Genomic DNA, 18,204 nt, shown 5'->3' with positions numbered 1-18,204 from the left:
AAAAAAAGAAAGAAAGAAAAAAAGAAAAAAAGGAAGAAAAGACAGAAGACTACAGTATGCACTGGAGAAAGAGTCATCATCTCTACATAGACACAGGACTTCTGCCAATCAGTTTTATCTGTAAGCACGTAAGGACTCAAACCAACTCAGAACCCCAAGCTGCAACTTTGTTGGATATTCTCCCCGTCACCAATTTATAACTTTATATTTACATGTTCTGGATGGCTTGCATTCAATGAGACAGAGGTAGCAATGGGAACAGACTCCTTCCCTAAAGTTTCCAAATAGATGAAACCTGGCAAGCACATCCCAAGGAAGGGCGAGTGCTACCAGATGAGGACCTGCCAACTGGGCAAGGACAAGAGCACAAGCACAGACAATAAGCTGCTCTCCCATACCCGGACTGATTAAAAAAAAATCCAAACTCAACATCACATAAACATGCTGGACAATATCTGAATAAGTAACAAAATTTCTGTGGCCTCCACAGTACATACTTCATGCCAGGTTGTGCAAAGGATAGGAAAGCACCTTTGCTGTACAACTGTGGTGATCAAAATAATGCAATATTTGCAGTACTGCCAGAAGTTCCAGTGTGTAACTATCATGGTTATTCTGATCATTTTAATATCTATATAAAGTCAGTCACTCATTAAAAAACAAACAAACAAAAAAAAACCAATATGGACTTGTATTTGCAGGCAATACCTTTATCCAGTTAATTCTTCAGATTTATCCCACCTTTGCTACTCTTGAGTAGGCCAATTTTACTGTCCTAACAAGATTAAGACAGACTTAATCTAAGTTCCCTGCTCTTTGTTCGCTGAGGAAAAATAATTAAAGGAAAAAAAAGAAATGATAGAAAACCCAAAAAACAAACAAACAAAAAAGAGAGGCTTTTATCTTACACTCCTGAATATTTCTCACAGGAATGTTAAACTGTATTTAACGCTTGCCATGAAACATTGCAATTCTTGGACACGGAGGCATGGCTTAAACTAGGTCATCCGGATATAATTTGAGTGCTGTAAACCAATCACTGAATAAAGTCAACATTTGGGGCTAGAGAGCAGTTCTCCTTAGAACACACAGTTTCTCTTCTTAAGAAGATCAGAGGTACAATGGTTTGTTTTATTGCAACACCGGTTAGCCAAATCAACCCTTCCCACTCAAAAATTATTTTTATGAACCGGGGATTTTATGGTTTACTGCCAAATTTAGCAGACAATTTACTGATGAGACTCATGACCTTGGGATTGTTCTGGTACTTGGACATATTTGCTGGGTTCTGGGCAACGTCTTGGAATGCAGCCATAACTTCTGGATCCTGCAGGACATAAAAAAGCAAAATCAAGAGCATTTTTAGAAGTCTACACAGAGATCTGCCTGCATAACAATCATGGCAGAATAACCCCCCTCCATGTAATAGCTGATACACATCCCTTTCACCCAATTTCCTTCTGGCAGCAGAAACTGTAATCTGCTGGACTGTGAGCAGATGATGCAGCAGCACTTGGCTTTTGAAAATACATCTGATTCTCAGGTATTCCTCACTTCCTCTGGGAAATCACAGCTGGAAGAGAGTCTTCTCTCGTGGCACTTTCGTGTCATAGTTAATAAATGCATTCACATATACATTAAAGACACTGGTCAAAAGAACACAGATCATCTTCCCTGTTTAGTATGTAAAACACTTTTTCCTGTATTGCCAGCATAATTTTGGTCTTTACTGAACCATAACAACCGCTCCAAAAGTAATGCCTCCTACTTTATTATGTCAGCCCATGACATCAGAGGCAGATGGTGGTGGTATGACAGTAGAAGCAGAACTCTGTCACCAACATTCCATTATGTGTTGTTGCCATGTGACAGATGGCAGCAGAGGGGAAGGCTGACAAAATGGAAGTGCTCATGAAGCAAAGGTGTCTTGCTGAATTTCTCCATTCAAAAAAAAAAAAAAAAGGCACCTGTTGATATTCACTGAAACTTGCTAAAGGTTTATGGAGATTAAACAGCAGATGTTAAGCACAGTGAGATGGTGAGCAGTGTGTTTCAGCACCACTGTTATTGTCTGCTCTGCATCTACTGTGGTTTCCGTTGAAATAAATAGGAGGCATTACTTTCAGAGTGACCCATGTAGAATTATTCTTACTAATTTCACATAAGCATGTTTTATATGATGTTCTTTACAGGTCAATTTTGCCTCTCAATCTAGAAAATGTTTCCATTGTAAGCAACTTTTGCACGAAAGATTCAAGTTTTCTTTAATTCAGAAAAAAACCAAAGGCTTTTATTACATCCAGAATGAAGTTGTAAATTCACCTTCTGTTCAATCTAGCATTCAGGTAGTTCCATCGAGGGATACAATCTTCCCTGGACTTCTACACTATTGCTACCTCAGACTTATTTATTGTAAACCATCAAAAAACAACTAGTGTCCTCAGAAGATGTCTGTGCAACAGTAACACTCATCATGTGTCTATTCTAGTACCAGACACACACTACAGCTGTTAAACAAGTCTGATCCAAAACTGCCTCTGGTGGGTGTGTACTCCAACAAAATCATCCAGGTGGTTAACTCATGTTTTATACGTGCTGAGAACTGAAAGAGTCAAGTCTTATCTTCCTCACAAAAGAATTACAAGTATTATCTCCCCTACAAAAGAGAATCTGCCAATTCTCTAAGATGGTAGTGTTCAGAAAAAAAGGCTCTGGATATATTTCCTCCACTTTACAGGATTCCTATAAAAACACAAAGATGACTTGCACAAACTCAAACCTCCTCAGTTTTCAATTTCAGAATAGCATATAAGACTAGGAAGAGTGTGCTGTATTGTTCTATCTGTGTTATCACATGTGTATATGAATCCTGAACATGAAGATAAATCAGCTTAGTCACTGAATCTTATGAAAGCACCACTAAATAAGCAATAAGTGTTCAATTTCACACTAGATGTTCTATGAATTCACAGTTACTGCTGTTGTGCAACTCCCCAAAAGCCTGAAAACACTTAACAGTGCTTATTAAGATGTTTAAGGCTGATACACATCCAAGGCTTCACACTGATGAGCAATACTACTAACGCTGATTACTTAAATACCAATTGTTTCACATGGAATTACTTAGCATGAAAGTTGGAAGGGCAATGACAGTATAAATGGCATTAGTGTAACATTCAGTTTTCTAATGGTCCTGTCTTCAGCTGCAGAAGAATGAGTAGCGTTGTGAAGGGAAAACACAATTTTCTTTTTTTTTCCTATGTTACACATTCGGGCACAAGTCTGCGTTCAACATAAGGCAAGTAAGCAATCCTTAGATGCTTTACGCATCATTCTTTTTAAAAAATAATTTATATCTGACCGTGACTACTTGTGTTTCTCTGTATACAACATGACATTTGTGTTTAGAAGTTGTGCATAGAAGATCTCAAATACTACAACACCCTCCTGGCAGCCAAAGGTGGTAAAAATAAACAAAACATTTCCCAGATGTCCCACCCCAAGTTAACCATTTCAGCTGCTACTTCTGGTGACTATAAAGCTTGAGAGTTATTTTCATTTTACTTGCCTAAGGGCTGCTATGAAAGCAATGCTTCCTATTTTATTATGTGGGCCCAGAATGTCAGAGGCAGATGGTGGTGGTATGGCAGTAGAAGCTGAACCTTTTCACCAATATTCCATTCCATTTTGCTGCCATGTGACAAAGGGCAGCTGAGGGGCATTCTGACCAAACGGTGTCTGACATGGAAGTACAGATGAAGCAAAGGCATCTCACTGAATTCCTCCATGTGGAAAAAAAGGCAACCGTTGAAAATCACTGATGCTTGCTGAACGTTTATGGAGTACAAACAGTGGATGTGAGCATAGTGAGGTCTTAGGTGGTGCATTTCAACAGTGGTAACAGTGATGTGAAAGACAAGCCACATTCCAGCCAGCCATGCAGACTTTTTTTTTACAAGCGTGGCATGCAGGCTCTTGCTCATCACTGAAGTAAAAGCATAGTTAATGGTGTTGACTATGTTGAAAAATAGTGTTTTGTAACTACTTGTAATTTGCACTATCAAATATTGTGCTCTTTGTGTCTGTTGTAGTTTCCAGGAACTAAGCAGGAGGCACTATTTCAGAGCAAGCTATAACTCACTGCAAAAAAAAAATCACATCTGGTTCAGTTAAGAAGCCTTGAATAGAACTACAAGAAGCATATACTGATGTAAGCTCAAGGAGAGCTGTCACAAAGATGTTAATAGACACTAATCCAGAAGGGATTGGGAAGGTCTTCACCCTCAGAAAACTCCAGTTTCAGGACTGACTCCTTGCTATGAAAAGACTCTACACACGCTCAGTTAAAATAACACTTTGATATAAATGATTTGGGAGACTTGTCTGAAGATGCTGATTCACACTTATTTGCAACCTCACTGATAGCCTCAGTAAAAGCTATCAGCTTCCATCATCCTTCAACATATTCCATAGCTGCACTGAGCAGAATCAAGTCAAGCCGTAAAACCTACCCTTTTAAGACTATAGCTTGTGCTGCTGATTCAGGAAGGATATAATACTGCAGTCAGATATTTTAGTAAGGAGTAGGTAGTGCAGATATTTAAATCTTACCTAGATCTAAATATTGTGCAAAAGAAGTCAATGAGAATCTTGAAGCTTTGCTAACAGACTCCAGAGAAAACACTATCGGTGTTCTTGCAACAGAATACCGTAACATTTTGGAGTTTATATAATCAACATGCAGTGGAGCCTTTTTAAAGGCACGTATTAAGCACTCAACATTTAACTGCACTTCAGAGATGTTTTTAACAATGCCCCTTTCAAAGTCCTGTATCACAGCATAAATGAGCCAATAATGAATGCAATTGCAAGTCGTGGGATTTCTGTTGTTGGTGGTGGTGGTTTTGGACAGTTTGATGTAAGATGACACTGCTGTTTGTGGAAGTAAAGGTGTGTTTCCATACACCAGCAATTACTAAGGGAACTCATGAATTTTTGCATGAGAAGCCATGCCTTTTTCATGATTTCAGGGCATATCAAATGAGAGTCCCATGAAAGGCTTTTATTTATTTAGATGCCAATCACAGCTGTTCCATGACCTAAGCAACTGAGCAATTGAGTAGTTAATCAAGCCTACCAAGGAAGTAGGCTTTCTAAACATAAATTTAGAAAATACCAGATGTGGAACTATTTTGATACTATTTTGCCTCTTCATTCCCTGAGGAGAAAGGCAATTCTCAACATTATTGCAATATATTGTGTTGCAACAGTATTAACAATATTTTTTCATTTGTGCATAATTACCCCTCAGCACAGTGTGGACGCATTCACAAAAAAGGAGGAAATGAATCACACTGTATAGAAAATAACCAGAGACTCAAAAAAAGCTTAAAACTATCCAGTATATGGTTCTGTTGATTATATGCAAACATAAGGCTGGGGCAGGGGAAAGGATGCGTAGGGAAAGAAAAAAGAGGACATCACAACACCTTTAATTAAGTCCCTGTCAGTTTGAAAAAATAGATTCCAGACAGTCTGGAACAGCTACACACACAGACATGGAGAAAATTTTGCAACAGAAGTAAGCAAGCACCCACACTGCTATTCAGTGGGTCACATCTTTTTCTCTTCCCTTGGCTCCCCTAAGCTGTTTCTCCCTCATTGTGAGCATTTAGCTTTGGTTCTAATCAAATACTCACCTGCATGGCCGCAAGGACTTCTGGATCACTGAGAATCTCATTGAGACCTGGCATACCTGCCATTCCCGGCATACCGCCAGGCATAGCCCCAGGAAATCCACCTGCAAAGCCCAAGACACAAGAATGTGTGATGCAGAACATTTAATTCATCTGTACAGGATCTCTCAGTGATGCGGAACAAATCAAACAAAACATCTTTCCACTCATAAACCCCAATTTTTGCCTTCCACAAAGCATAGAGCTGTTTCAAAGAATGGAAAGCAGGGGCTCTGTGAAAACCTGCAATTTGTTTCCACTGTTTTTAACCCAATCGAATAGGAGGACCTAATTAGGGTCTAGCACTTTGTACACAAATACAGTTATTTTCTAGTTAACTTGATGTACATATCAAGTCAAGAAATTCAGACTTTTGAAAGCAAGAGATGAGCAATTGAGGGCAGAATTAAATCAGTAGCAGCATGTCCCAAGCTCATTCAATGTGTGGTAAGAACTTTACATTTGGAGGGAAAAAAAAAAGTCAAAATCATAACTGAAAAAAAATCCCTGAGGCAGATATGATCAGTATTTGCCTACCTTGACAAGCTGGTTTATTTGGAGCATGCATTCAACCCACCACAATTACAATTCGATCTTCAAGCACTCACTACTGCTTCCCTGCAACTGACTGTACCCAAAAATGACACAGGAAGTCTGATCTTCACAGAACTGTTCCAAAATTGCAAAATTTCCATTGAGAAACCATTCTGTTAAACTATGGGAAAAACTGCAATGTTTGGAAGCTAACATTCAACTCAATTTTCAGTTTTAAAACTACTGTTCTCAAGCAGGAGGGGTCCAAGCCGCCCTGAGTGAGTATTTCAGAAAATTTTATACTATGTTTTCAGTATATATTACTAAGCAAACGTTAAATCTTTCTTTTCTCATACTTAAATCCTTTCACTCCATTAATCACTATTACTGATTGGTCTTCCCTCTACTTGTTACCCAGAAACAATGCAATTAAGAGAAAGAATCTCGTTTGTCCTCCACTCATTAATTCTCAGTTATTTATTTATAGACAAGTTTCAAACTTCATAAAACATTTTTCCTCTCCCCATCTTGAGAATAAATGCTATCTAAACTGTGGTTATAATATTGTATATGGGAAAACAAAAACAACCAATTAGTCACTTCAAGTAACAAGTATTGGTGCTTAAAAATACGTACCTGGGAAACCACCTGGGAAACCACCAAATTGAGCTCCTCCTGCTTGTCGCCTTGCTTCTTCCTCCTGTAGAAGAAAGCATATTATTCCAAACAAAGCTATGGAATTGCAGCCTGCTTTCTACTGCTTAAAAGGTTCTAGGAGGAAAAAAATAAAATAGAGACTGTTTACTACTCGCAGGCTAAAGGAATTATCAAATAAAGCACTTCACAATATACAAAGCCACAGACAAGAAACAGCAATAGCTCCTCTTATTTTCATATGTTCTTGCAGTTAAGCTACATGGAGTGTGCTTTTACTGACCATGAACTCTGTGATCAGTTTTAGTCCATTAGCTTAATTTTTAGAACCAATTCCCACCCCTAACACATGCCGTAAAAATACAGTGGTAGAACAGGAAAAAAAGTGAACTGCAGTCAGAAGAGTGGAGGAGATGCAAAGGATTACTTTGAAGTTAAAATCTCCCAGTTTTGGAAATAAATACTAAGTGACTAATACTAAGTCATATAGTAACTGAATTCCTGAAATACAGATTCCTAGAGATTCTAGAGCCTATCTTTGCCATAAGCAACAGATACAGCTGCAGCAAAAGACCCTCTTCTCCAGATTCCATCATTGGTCAAGTAACTAAAAAAATAAAGTAACTCCCTAAGATTTAAGATTTAAAGTGAAAACAATTCTCCCATGCAAGTCATTGAAAACAAAATAACTATGCCACTCTCCAAACTGTTAAGCAATATTAAAGCCTAAGTATTCACCCTTTGTGCTCTCTCATGCTCCTCTCGTGCCTTCTTCACTCTTTCCATTCTCTCCTTGATCTCCTTTTCTTCACGTTTCCGTTCATACTTTCGGCGATGCTCTGCAATTTTCTGAGCCTGTTACAATACAATTACAAGACTTGAGCTACTTCCTAGTATACCACATAACATATTTCAATATCAAGTGTTGTAATAATCTATTTTCACCAGTTCTTAAAAATAAGATTTGACTTCACATCCCAGAAGTGCTACTTCCTCTCTACCACAATCACACCTCTAGCAAGTAAGTCTCAACACATCATAGGCATACTCTGCTTTTGCTGTGCACGTTCCCTCTCAGCCAATCATTAAGTATACCTCTTATTAAAAAAAGTCAAGACATAAGACCTAGCAGGTGTGCTACAGATCAATAGCCTCTGACACAGAAGACTAATTGCTTGTAAGATGGTTTCAGTTGGTGTTTTGCTGGCGAGAGTGTTTTTTCTGCAAAGGCAAGGCAGGAAGACTGAAAACTCGAGCTATTTGCTATGGGAATGTTTATGTATTCGGCAGGTTAACCTCAGCTCTCAGTCAGATGCCCATCAAGCCATTCTCTTGTTCCCTCTCCACAATAGGAGAAAAAGAACAATGAAAAAAATCTCATGAGTCAAGACAACAACAGAGAAATGCCTTAGTGATGACTGTCACTGGCAAGACAGAATCAACTGGAGAAAGATTAATTCAACTTGCTGCCAATTAGAGTAAAATGATGAGAAACAATGCCAAAACTAAAGACACCTTCCCCTACCCCTCCTTCTTCTCAGTCTCAACTTCAACCTTTCATTCCCAACTCTTCTACCTCCTCCCCTCCAAGTGGCATAGCTGGAACTGAGAAAAGGGCTTGTGGCCTGCTTGTAACAGCTCCATTCTGCTGCTCCCTCCTTCTCACACATTTCTTCTGTTCCAATGGTACACAGTCCTTCATGAACTGCTCCAACACAGGTTTCCATGCAGGTACATTCCTTCAGGAACAGGACACTCCAGCTTGGGTCTGCCACAAGCTGTAGTTCCTGCTAGGAGCCTGCTCCAACAGGGGGCCTTTCAAAGTCTGCAGCTTCCCTCAGAGCACAGTGAGGTTATGGGCTCCAAGGTGACAATCTGCTTTACCACAGGCTGCACAGACATCCCTGCAACAGCACTTGGAGCACCTTCCTCCTCCACTGATCTTGGTGCCTACACAGCCGATCACTTCCCCCTCCTTCCTCACTCTTTTCCTTCTCACAGCTGCTGCACAGCATGTTTTACCCTTCCTTAGATACATCATCATAGAGCTGCAATGGACACAGCTTTGGCCAGGATTGGGTCCATTTCTGCAGCTGGCTGGAACTGGCTCTGCAAACCACAGGTATAAACCCCCATCCTCACCCTCCTCCAGACCTTGCAATGTAAACTCAGTACGCTCCTTCTCAGTACAATGTAGCAATTGCAACTTGTGGTTCAAAGGAATGTGTAAAAGAGAAGAGAAAGAAAGCCTACAATCAATGTTCTTACAGATGTTACACAAGCACTTTATTAGAACAGTGTTGGGATCAGTCACTCGGGAAAAACTGAACATAAGTCTCAAAGAAATTATGCTGCCCTCATGGGGTAGACAAATGAAAGTACTTCTCACAACCAAGAACACTTCCCTTGTATATAGGATGAAGCTCTGATTAGTTTGGAAACATTTTGGGGAAAAGAAAAAAATCCAAAACAGCAAAAATAAAACAAAACCCACCACCACTGTGATAACAATGCCTGGATAACTTCAACCACATCACATTTTTCTGTTCAGGTCTCAAAAAGGAACATTTGGTTGTTTAGTTATATACTTAGTCCCAGAGACCTAACTTCCAAACAGTCAAAACAGCAGTGACTGAAGGTAGGATCATTTCTAAACTCAGTTTGAAGTGTCAGATGAACACTGATATTGACACATGAACACAGTATGATGCATATCCCAAGAATCTCAAGACAAAAAGCGGGACCTCCATTATCACCTTCCTACTTACCCTTGGCTGCACCTCCTTCAGCATGGCACTAGCATCTTCATCATAATCCAGTTTACAGGCCAGAGCAAGATCATGAGCAGCCTCTTCCCAGTGACCCAGAAGTCTGGAATTCAGAAGACAGCATTCAGAAGCCAAAAAGCAAACTGCTAGCAGTCATTTTGTGTACTTTAACCACGTAGCATTCGGTAACTTTTTCCACAGCTATCCACACAGTTCCAAGTTTAATAATCATTGTGTGTTCTGTAATACGTGCACTGTGATTAGAGCATACTTGCTTGCTTCATATATTTACTGTAACTCTCGTGTGATGTAAAAATCAGGAAGAAAAACTAAATGGGTTCATGCCATTCTTTGCTATGAACAAGAATGGTCTCTCAGGGAGAAGGTACTCTACCCAAACACATAAAGCACACTAATAAACACTCAGCAAAACCAGGCAGATGCTCAGTGTGAAGCTACACATTCAGTGTTCTGTACAAGTCTTCACTACTACCAAATCAAGCATAAGTGCACATTTACTCAGCATTTAAACATCCTACCTAACCGAGTGCACCACGTCTTAACCAAACAGTTATCAAAACTACTGTGCAGCACTACTACTTATTCATTTAGACAAACTTGTGATAATCAAAGAGTTAAGTGAATGCTGCCATTCCTAAGGGGTCACAGTGCTTTATCTCACAGACACAGACATGAATCCAAACCATGCTCCAGCCTTCTCAGTTAGGCTCCATGCCAGAAATAAAACCCACACTGCCAGAGTTCCTAATCTTTAGCAAATGATTAGGAAACGATCTTCCAAAGGACAGTAAGTCATTAGAAGATGCCTTATTAAAGGGAAGGGAAAAAAAAAAAGAAAAAAAGAAGACTGTGCCAGGATTATTCTTAAGTCACCATCAATATATCACCACCATCTTTTCTTTCTTGTAAGATATACACTTAAGATATTGGACTCCTGGCTCACAACTACTTCTTTCACGTACAAAATTGACAGTTCACAGAGAAACAGAAAAGAAAAAGCACAAACAAAACCATTCCTCTCCAAGTAAGTAAAGAGAACATTGGGAACAGTTGCAGTTCATTACCTATGCGCTTTCCCCCTCCATTTGTAAGTCTGTGCTGAGTCAGGATTAATCTTGATGGCTCTGTCGCAATCTCTAATGGCAGCATTTGGCTTCTGTAGTTTCACAAAAACACTGTGGGAATAAGAACATTTATTGTATGTATTGAAATACCAAGTTACTAACTTAAGCTGGAAATAATTTTGGATGACTAACAGGCAGGCTAATGAGATACTTTTGAAAAGCTACATTCAGAAAGATTTTGTAGTGCTAACAGCCACTGAAATTGAGTTTCCCCCCACAGTGGTATGTGAATCATGAGCAAAAAGTGTGAGCGTTCAGCATTCAGAGTTGAGCCGTGCCAGTAAGAACAACTTTAATCCATGTGAAAAAGAAATGCAAAGTGCAGTTCAATTTCATGTTGCTTACCATTTATAGATGACAGCAACTAACAAGTAGAACAAAACAAAGCTAGCAGCATTATACACTCCATAGTCTTTACTGTTATTTTAACAGTAAGATAAAGAGCTAATTATCATACTGGTTGTACAGATCAATTATTAGAATAATAAGGAATACAACAGCACATCGGCTTTATGTTGCCTACGCAAAATGAGCAATTGTTTCATCATTCAGCCTGACCAACTTCAAAAAGCAGATCTCATTCTGAGCTGCTCCCTGCACTCTTCTGATGGTGTATGCAGTGCCTTGGTTCAAACATTTTCATTCCTTCCCAAGACCCCATGAAAGGCATTTTTTTAACTAATACAGCACTGTACACTGATTTCAACATCTTGTTGACAGTTTCTTAAGCTTCTCAATACAGAAATGTCAAAAAAAAAGCAAAATCAAAAGACTTTAATAAAAATATAACATGATCATATCACCAAGCCTACAATGGACCTCAACTTGAATACTTTGTGAAATTTTGGTCCGGTTCTCCCATCTCAAAGGCAGCTGTAATAGAACTGAAAAAAGTTCTAAGAACAGCAGCATCATCTTAAGAACAGAGTTGCTTCCTTCTGTACAAGGAAGGAGATTTGGACCTTATAGCCTGCAACAGAAAATACATCCAATAACAAACAAAAAAGGCACACAACTTCAGTCTATAAAAATCAGAAGTAGTAGAGAGACCAAGAACAAGAAACCTGTAAAGAGCCCTAGTTCCTTTATACATCAATAGGAAGCAAATGAAACAACAAATTCAAGACAAGAAACAAAGAATCACATAATTAATTTAGTTAAGCTTTCAAACTCCTTGCCAGAGAACACTGCAAACACTAATTTGTTTTTCAAGAGGAGACTGACATCATCACAGCAAGACATCAGGAGCTATTAAGTATAAAGGTATTGCTTCAAACAATCCTATGAGATGAACCAAAGGCTGAAAAAACTGCAGGAGTATCACCCCTCTTGCCTTGTTCATATTCTGTTCTACAGGCACCTGCAACTGCTAACTACTGACAACAACAGAAGGCTGGATGAGGTGTGCTGTTGGACTGACCCGCTGTAAGTGCTCTGAGTTAACGCTCAGACTTGGACCATCCTACAGAAAACAACTCAATAGTACATCAGAAACAGGCACTGCCAGACACAAGTTGTTAATACAAGTAGTAAAAAAAAACAAACAAACAACCAAACACTGTGTGGAGAACCACAGCCTTTGGATTCTGAATAATTAACTCACTAACTTGCTGTATTTACTACAATACTTTAATTACACAGAGTATACAATGTACTGTTTGTTTCACTAGCCCCTACCAAACAGATAAAAAAATAATACAAAAAGCAACAACCATACATAAATCAAACAAAGACTTGATTTAAGTTTGGGACAGAAACATACATCACTAGTTTATCATGACTCACCTTGCTCTCTTGGCATACAAGATAGCCAAACAAGGATTCAGCTTGATAGCATCTGTGAACAAATCGACAGCCTTCTGAAGTTCACCTGAAAAAGAGTACCAGTAAAGTTTCCATCATTATGCAGCTACTACACCCAACTTGCCAAACATACCCATATGGTGCTATTCCCCTAGCAACATCTTGCATGGAACATTATCAAAGGAAAATCAATTTTTCATCCTTGCCACATTACCAAAGAACAAATTTCGAAGTGAATTCTGGAACCATGAGGAGAGGGTGTCCTTTCAGAGTTATGTTTCTATGTTTGACTTCATATGCAACCACGCAGGAAGTCACTTCTTTAGTGACTTTAGATGCTTTCCACTGCATCAAGACAAACCACTAGAGACATTAATAATACATAGGAAACTACTGTAGCAGTTGATGTATTATTAAGATGCTGCAATACTTCCCCCAAATTACAGCCACACGGGGAAGACTGTACTTAAAAAAGCTTTCATGTTCTAGTTAGTTTTGGATATCTAATATGAAGTAAGGTTTCTGCTTCTTGGAGGTGCTCACTAAGGTCCAAGATACTTTATTAAGGTTTTTGTTGTATTAGTGTTGCAACAAACATTATGTCCCTTAATATGTATTAGAAAACAAGCAAACAATGTACCACCTTCACTTAAGGCATTGATAGCTTCCATCTTCTTCTCATTAGCTTGATCCATCATCTCTTCAGTTACCTAAGAAAATAAGCAAACAGAATGGAACACATGGACAAAATCCGAAGGTTATGGAGTCCAGACTGGAAGTATCACACTGAGACAGCACCAAAGGAAGCTGCACCTTTCTGACTCCAGAAGTTTGTGTTTAATTTGAATTTAAATCACAGTATTAAAAAAAAAAACGTTTTTTGCTTCCATATTGGAGATATTAGTCACCATAATTTTAACTAGAAGACTCAAAGTAGCAGCTGGATACCTATTAGTGTTAATGAGTAGTACTAATCTCCCCCCCTTGATTGTTATTCTTGACTAAACTCAAAACCTCTCCCCTTCTTTCCTGCTGCGAAAGCCACTGAAGGATTTGTGCTTACCTCTACATTTTCATCTCCCATTTCTTGAGGGTCATCATTATCAGGTTCAATCACTCCCTCATTGTCAATTTCTGGGGGAAAAATAAAAAGCAAATTTAGACTACATTTACGAGATTTCCAGAATCATGTTCTAACCATGATAACGTCATCTGTCTTCCACACCTAAGTCACTCTCTTCACTTTCTGGCTCAGGAGATTTAACTGGTTCCTCTGGCTGTTCTTCTGCTTTGCCCTGAAAGAGAAACACATTTGTAAGTGTGCATTTCTGACTGAGATTCTACTCCCACTCTAATAAATAGCAGGGCATTGAAAAATCCAGATCCAATCTTCAAAGAATATGACTGCTCTAAGGCTAAACAGTTATTTTCAAGATACAGATCTCCTTTTTTCCTCCTCTGAGATTAAGTCTGTCATGCATGCAAATAATTCAAAGTCCAGATCTTGACTCATGAACTTCTATTATTGGTAAAGCCAGTCTTTCAAACTGCACAATTCAATAATCAAAACAAAATGATTCAGATAATACCCAATTCAGAATCAGTCTTGCAATGAATACTAACTAGCCTTTACAATCTTCCAGCCCTCCCTGACATATCATCTGGATGAAAAATTCTCTCAATCTAATACTTTTAAGCTAAGGTCCTCTATAGGGAACAATAAGCACGCATTGATGATTAAAATTTGTTTTCTTATTTGTCAAGAGATATTTGCTATTTACACACACTTACAATATTCTTTCAAACGTTTTCCTATCAGCTTCTAACTACTTGAGTACGTTCCTCTGCATGCCACCACACAGCACATCCTCCTTTATGAGGGACAGAAGCTGTGTCTGTACATTCAGGGCCACAGACTACACTCACTACACATAAACAACCCCCCAGTAGAGTTCAGTTCTTATCAACCAGTAACTCTAGTACCCACTGTCCTGCTAAACCTAAAATAAGCATTCTGCTTTTCCTAAAAATAATTTCAAGCTCGAGAAAATTCTCCTATGAATATCTAAAAGCCAAATTTATTATCTCTCCTGAAAAAAATAACCTTTTCCACGATACTGTCTTAAAAAGTTGACAGTTCAACTCTTTACCACCTATCATGCTTGCAAACACTTCTTGTCATGTAAAGTTATAATGTGAGCCAGCAATGACTACATAAGAGGTTTATAAACTGATAATGACTGCATAAAAAGGAGCAATCAAGACTTTGTATGCCATTTGCACTGTTGAGAACATCAGGCATTCATGATTAAGGAAATGGAGCATGATAACAACTGAAACAAACTAGAAAGCCATCCGTAACAAACTGTCACCCACAAGATGCAGTGGAGCAGGCTTCAGCCTTATCTCCCCAAATTATTCACCTGTGCATTCACCCACACTGTCTGGATAAAATTTAGCAGCAATTTTTATTTCTCTCTTCCTGCCCAATCATATTTGCAGTGTCCAAACATTATTTGTAATTACAAACTTTTCACATCTCACCTTACTTGTCTGATCTGTGGAAGTACTGGCTGGAGCAGGTGGTATTGTGCCTCCCATGCTTTTCAGCAAATTAGGGAAGAGAAAAAACAATAAGATTAACAAAACAATGCCAAGTATTTTATTGACTCAAGTCCTGCTGATAATCTCAGCCTTGTGTTATGACAAAAAATACAACAATCCAGTTCACTGTAATAGCAATTAAAAAGTACACATGAACCATATTTTCCCTATTGCAGTGCAATGTACATTGGGTCTCCACCATAATTCGTAGTCATGTGCATCACATACCACCCACCCACCCTTTCTCACAAACGAAAGCTGCCTTTTGGTTGAAACTCTTTTTTCCTGAAAATGCAAGTTTTTTGTTTTTTTTCTTCAACTCACAACATTAAAACTCCCATTAAAACTATAATTATTTTTGAAACAGATCAAAACATTTAAGAGAACTAAAAAATATCTATTACCATGATATTTTTATCATCTAAAATGCTGATATAATTTTTAAGAAATGCTGCCAAGAAAACCATTTCATTTATTTTATGCACTTCAATATCCATGACTTTCTCCCACTACCCATTAAATAGCATTCTCTATATAGACAGCATTCCCTCAATATAGAATAAGCTTCTATATTACATTGACCCTCAATATAGAATAAGCTTCTATATTACATTGACTTGGTTTAGCAGCCAGAAATAAGCACAGGTGGAATTTTCCAGCTGTTTCATATAACATCTAATCATATCTACTGGCAGGCTGCTACAAGGACTACTTTTCCACCTATCCTCTCTGCTCTACATTCTTCTTTGGACAGTTCTTGATTGCTTTGGCTATGGATATTCTAAAAGGAGAAAAAACAACTACGTTTGTGTCCAGCAACTCAACGGGCTCAAGCAGCTCAATGAGGAACCACACAGCTGGTTTGACACAGTGGCAAATGAAGTGGGCATACATGCAGGAGAACCCAGATGGGCACAGGACTTGGCTTTGAGGAATCAGCACAACTAGATTACATCCTAGCATTGAGATCCTACAGCTTCTTAAGTCAGGCCCGGCCCTCCCCTCCCCTCCTCCTTCCCCCTGGCACCAGCTCACAGTCAAGCCCCAAAGGGCTGAAAAACCCAGAAGGGGCACAATCTGTGGAGAAAAAGCAGGAGAAGGGGAGATGGCAGAATGGACAGATCTCAAGAAAAAAAAAATAATCAGAAGTTACAAACAAACAAACAGCATCTTTTGGGAAGCTATTACAAAAATGTGCATACAACTCTGGTATATTGTCCTTGCTTAATCTATATCATATTTCAAGAACTGCACAACTGCAATCTGATAAATCAGAGGAAAGCTAGGCAAAAATTACACTACATCTAGTAACCGCTCCTCCTATTTTTATTTATTTATTTTACCATGGCAGGCCAACAGTAAGACATGAAATTCTATAACCCTTTCTAAGCAAGCAGTTCAAGAACAACTGGCCATCATGGGGATCGATCATCTGGGTGATCCTTGGCTGCGCATCCATAAGAAACTACAACTTCAAAAACAACACTCACAGATAAAATAAATCCATCTAATGGACCCAGCTAAAACAACGACAAAAAAAGCCAGTAAGACTTCTTCAAAGCCTGGCTTACTGGCTATATCTACTAGACAAAGACTGAAGCTTCCAATTCAAGAAGGTCAACAACCTTCCCACCTTTTAGTCATATATTTAAAAACAACTTGAACTAAAAGGTTTGGGTTCTGGAACAATTCCAAAATAAAAGGCTCAAGATCAGCTCATTTTAGTCTGGCACCTTGTTCAAGACCAGAGGACTCGGTCAGTCTCCTCTACCTTCTTCACACTCCAAAAGAGGCCTCAGCCAAGCTTTGAACTCTATGAGATGCACTTAACATATACAGATCACTCGCAATTTCATATATGCTATTTCATGAATTACAGAGTCTAAGAAAACAAAATAAATCAGAATTTTATTAGTATTTAATTGTTATTCTGTAACCACTTGCAACATCACCTCGGTGACTAACCTATGTAATTATAGGTTACCACAGATAAACTGACAGACAGAAGACTCATCGGGTTTGTTCCCACCTGAAGTCAGGCTGCGATGAGCTTCAGGCCATTTGCAGAGTAAGGGGAGACCCTATAAGAGCCTGTAATTGTCCTCTTGAAGGGAGGGCAGCTCTCCAAACTGCCAGAGTGCGACATGAAATGTAATTTGGTGACCACCATTCCACATTCCCAAGTGTACAACTTCATCAAATATTTAGCTCAAATACATGAGCGAAAACAGAAAGAGCCTCTATGAAAACAAATTCTGGACAGTAGAGCCCTCTGCATTACATGGAAAAAATGAGAAATCGGAGATCGTTTCTCCATTCCCTCACGCTTCTTTTGGCCAAAGGCAGCAGCGCTCTCTTCCCCCGCCCCAAAACATCCAGAATTGCACAACAGAGGGATGGAGGTAACCCAAGGCGAGGCATCGAGGTCCCCCACGTTAGCAGCGGGACCGAGGGCCCACAGCAGGTGGGCCCCTCCGCGCCTTTCCTTCCTATGCGCGTGTGCTGCGGGCACCGCACAGCCAAGCAGAGTTAAGTAGGAATATTCCCACAACTGCACTAGACGCATGAAAAAGTTCAAGCACCACTGCACAGAAATCTAAATAAATAATTCATTGGAGCAGCGTGGCACGCCGTGCAGTAGCACTGTTCGCGTTCACACACAGCCGGGTTCGGAGCTGAGGGAGCCCCAGGGCTGCCCCGCGCTGAGGCACTGCCGTAAGGAGAGCGGACCGCAACGGTTCCACCTATTAACGGAGACCGCGCTTTTTGGGTGTCAGGACGCAAAGTTCTGCACGGAGAGCCGTGAGATGGTCGAGAGACACGACTCTGGCCCCGTGCACAGCCAGCGTTTATCAAACAGACCCAGACCGCCCCCCAGCCTCAGGCACGCAGGGGTCGATGCCTCAACGCGGCCCGAGGCGGGATTCGAACCTGCGACAACAGCAACGCGCCCCTCGCCCC

At 39.6% G+C, this 18,204-nt stretch overlaps 1 protein-coding gene across 1 annotated transcript; it reads right to left on the bottom strand.

Annotated features, from left to right (window-relative positions):
• Window positions 1-622: 622 nt before the first annotated feature.
• Window positions 623-15,240, bottom strand: ST13 (ST13 Hsp70 interacting protein). Its single transcript, XM_003202291.3, has 11 exons — window positions 15,184-15,240; window positions 13,865-13,934; window positions 13,703-13,773; window positions 13,283-13,349; window positions 12,622-12,706; window positions 10,777-10,887; window positions 9,692-9,794; window positions 7,662-7,778; window positions 6,906-6,969; window positions 5,700-5,800; window positions 623-1,327 (listed from the first exon to the last, which is right to left on the bottom strand). The coding sequence occupies exons 1-11, from the start codon at window positions 15,238-15,240 to the stop codon at window positions 1,199-1,201; spliced, it is 975 nt and encodes a 324-aa protein (XP_003202339.1). The 3' UTR covers window positions 623-1,198.
• Window positions 15,241-18,204: the final 2,964 nt, after the last annotated feature.

This window comes from Meleagris gallopavo, chromosome 1 (genome assembly GCF_000146605.3).
Source record: "Meleagris gallopavo isolate NT-WF06-2002-E0010 breed Aviagen turkey brand Nicholas breeding stock chromosome 1, Turkey_5.1, whole genome shotgun sequence".
NCBI classification, from domain to species: domain Eukaryota; kingdom Metazoa; phylum Chordata; class Aves; order Galliformes; family Phasianidae; genus Meleagris; species Meleagris gallopavo.
Note: the sequence above shows the minus strand (reverse complement) of the source record. Positions and strands in the feature narration are given on the sequence as shown.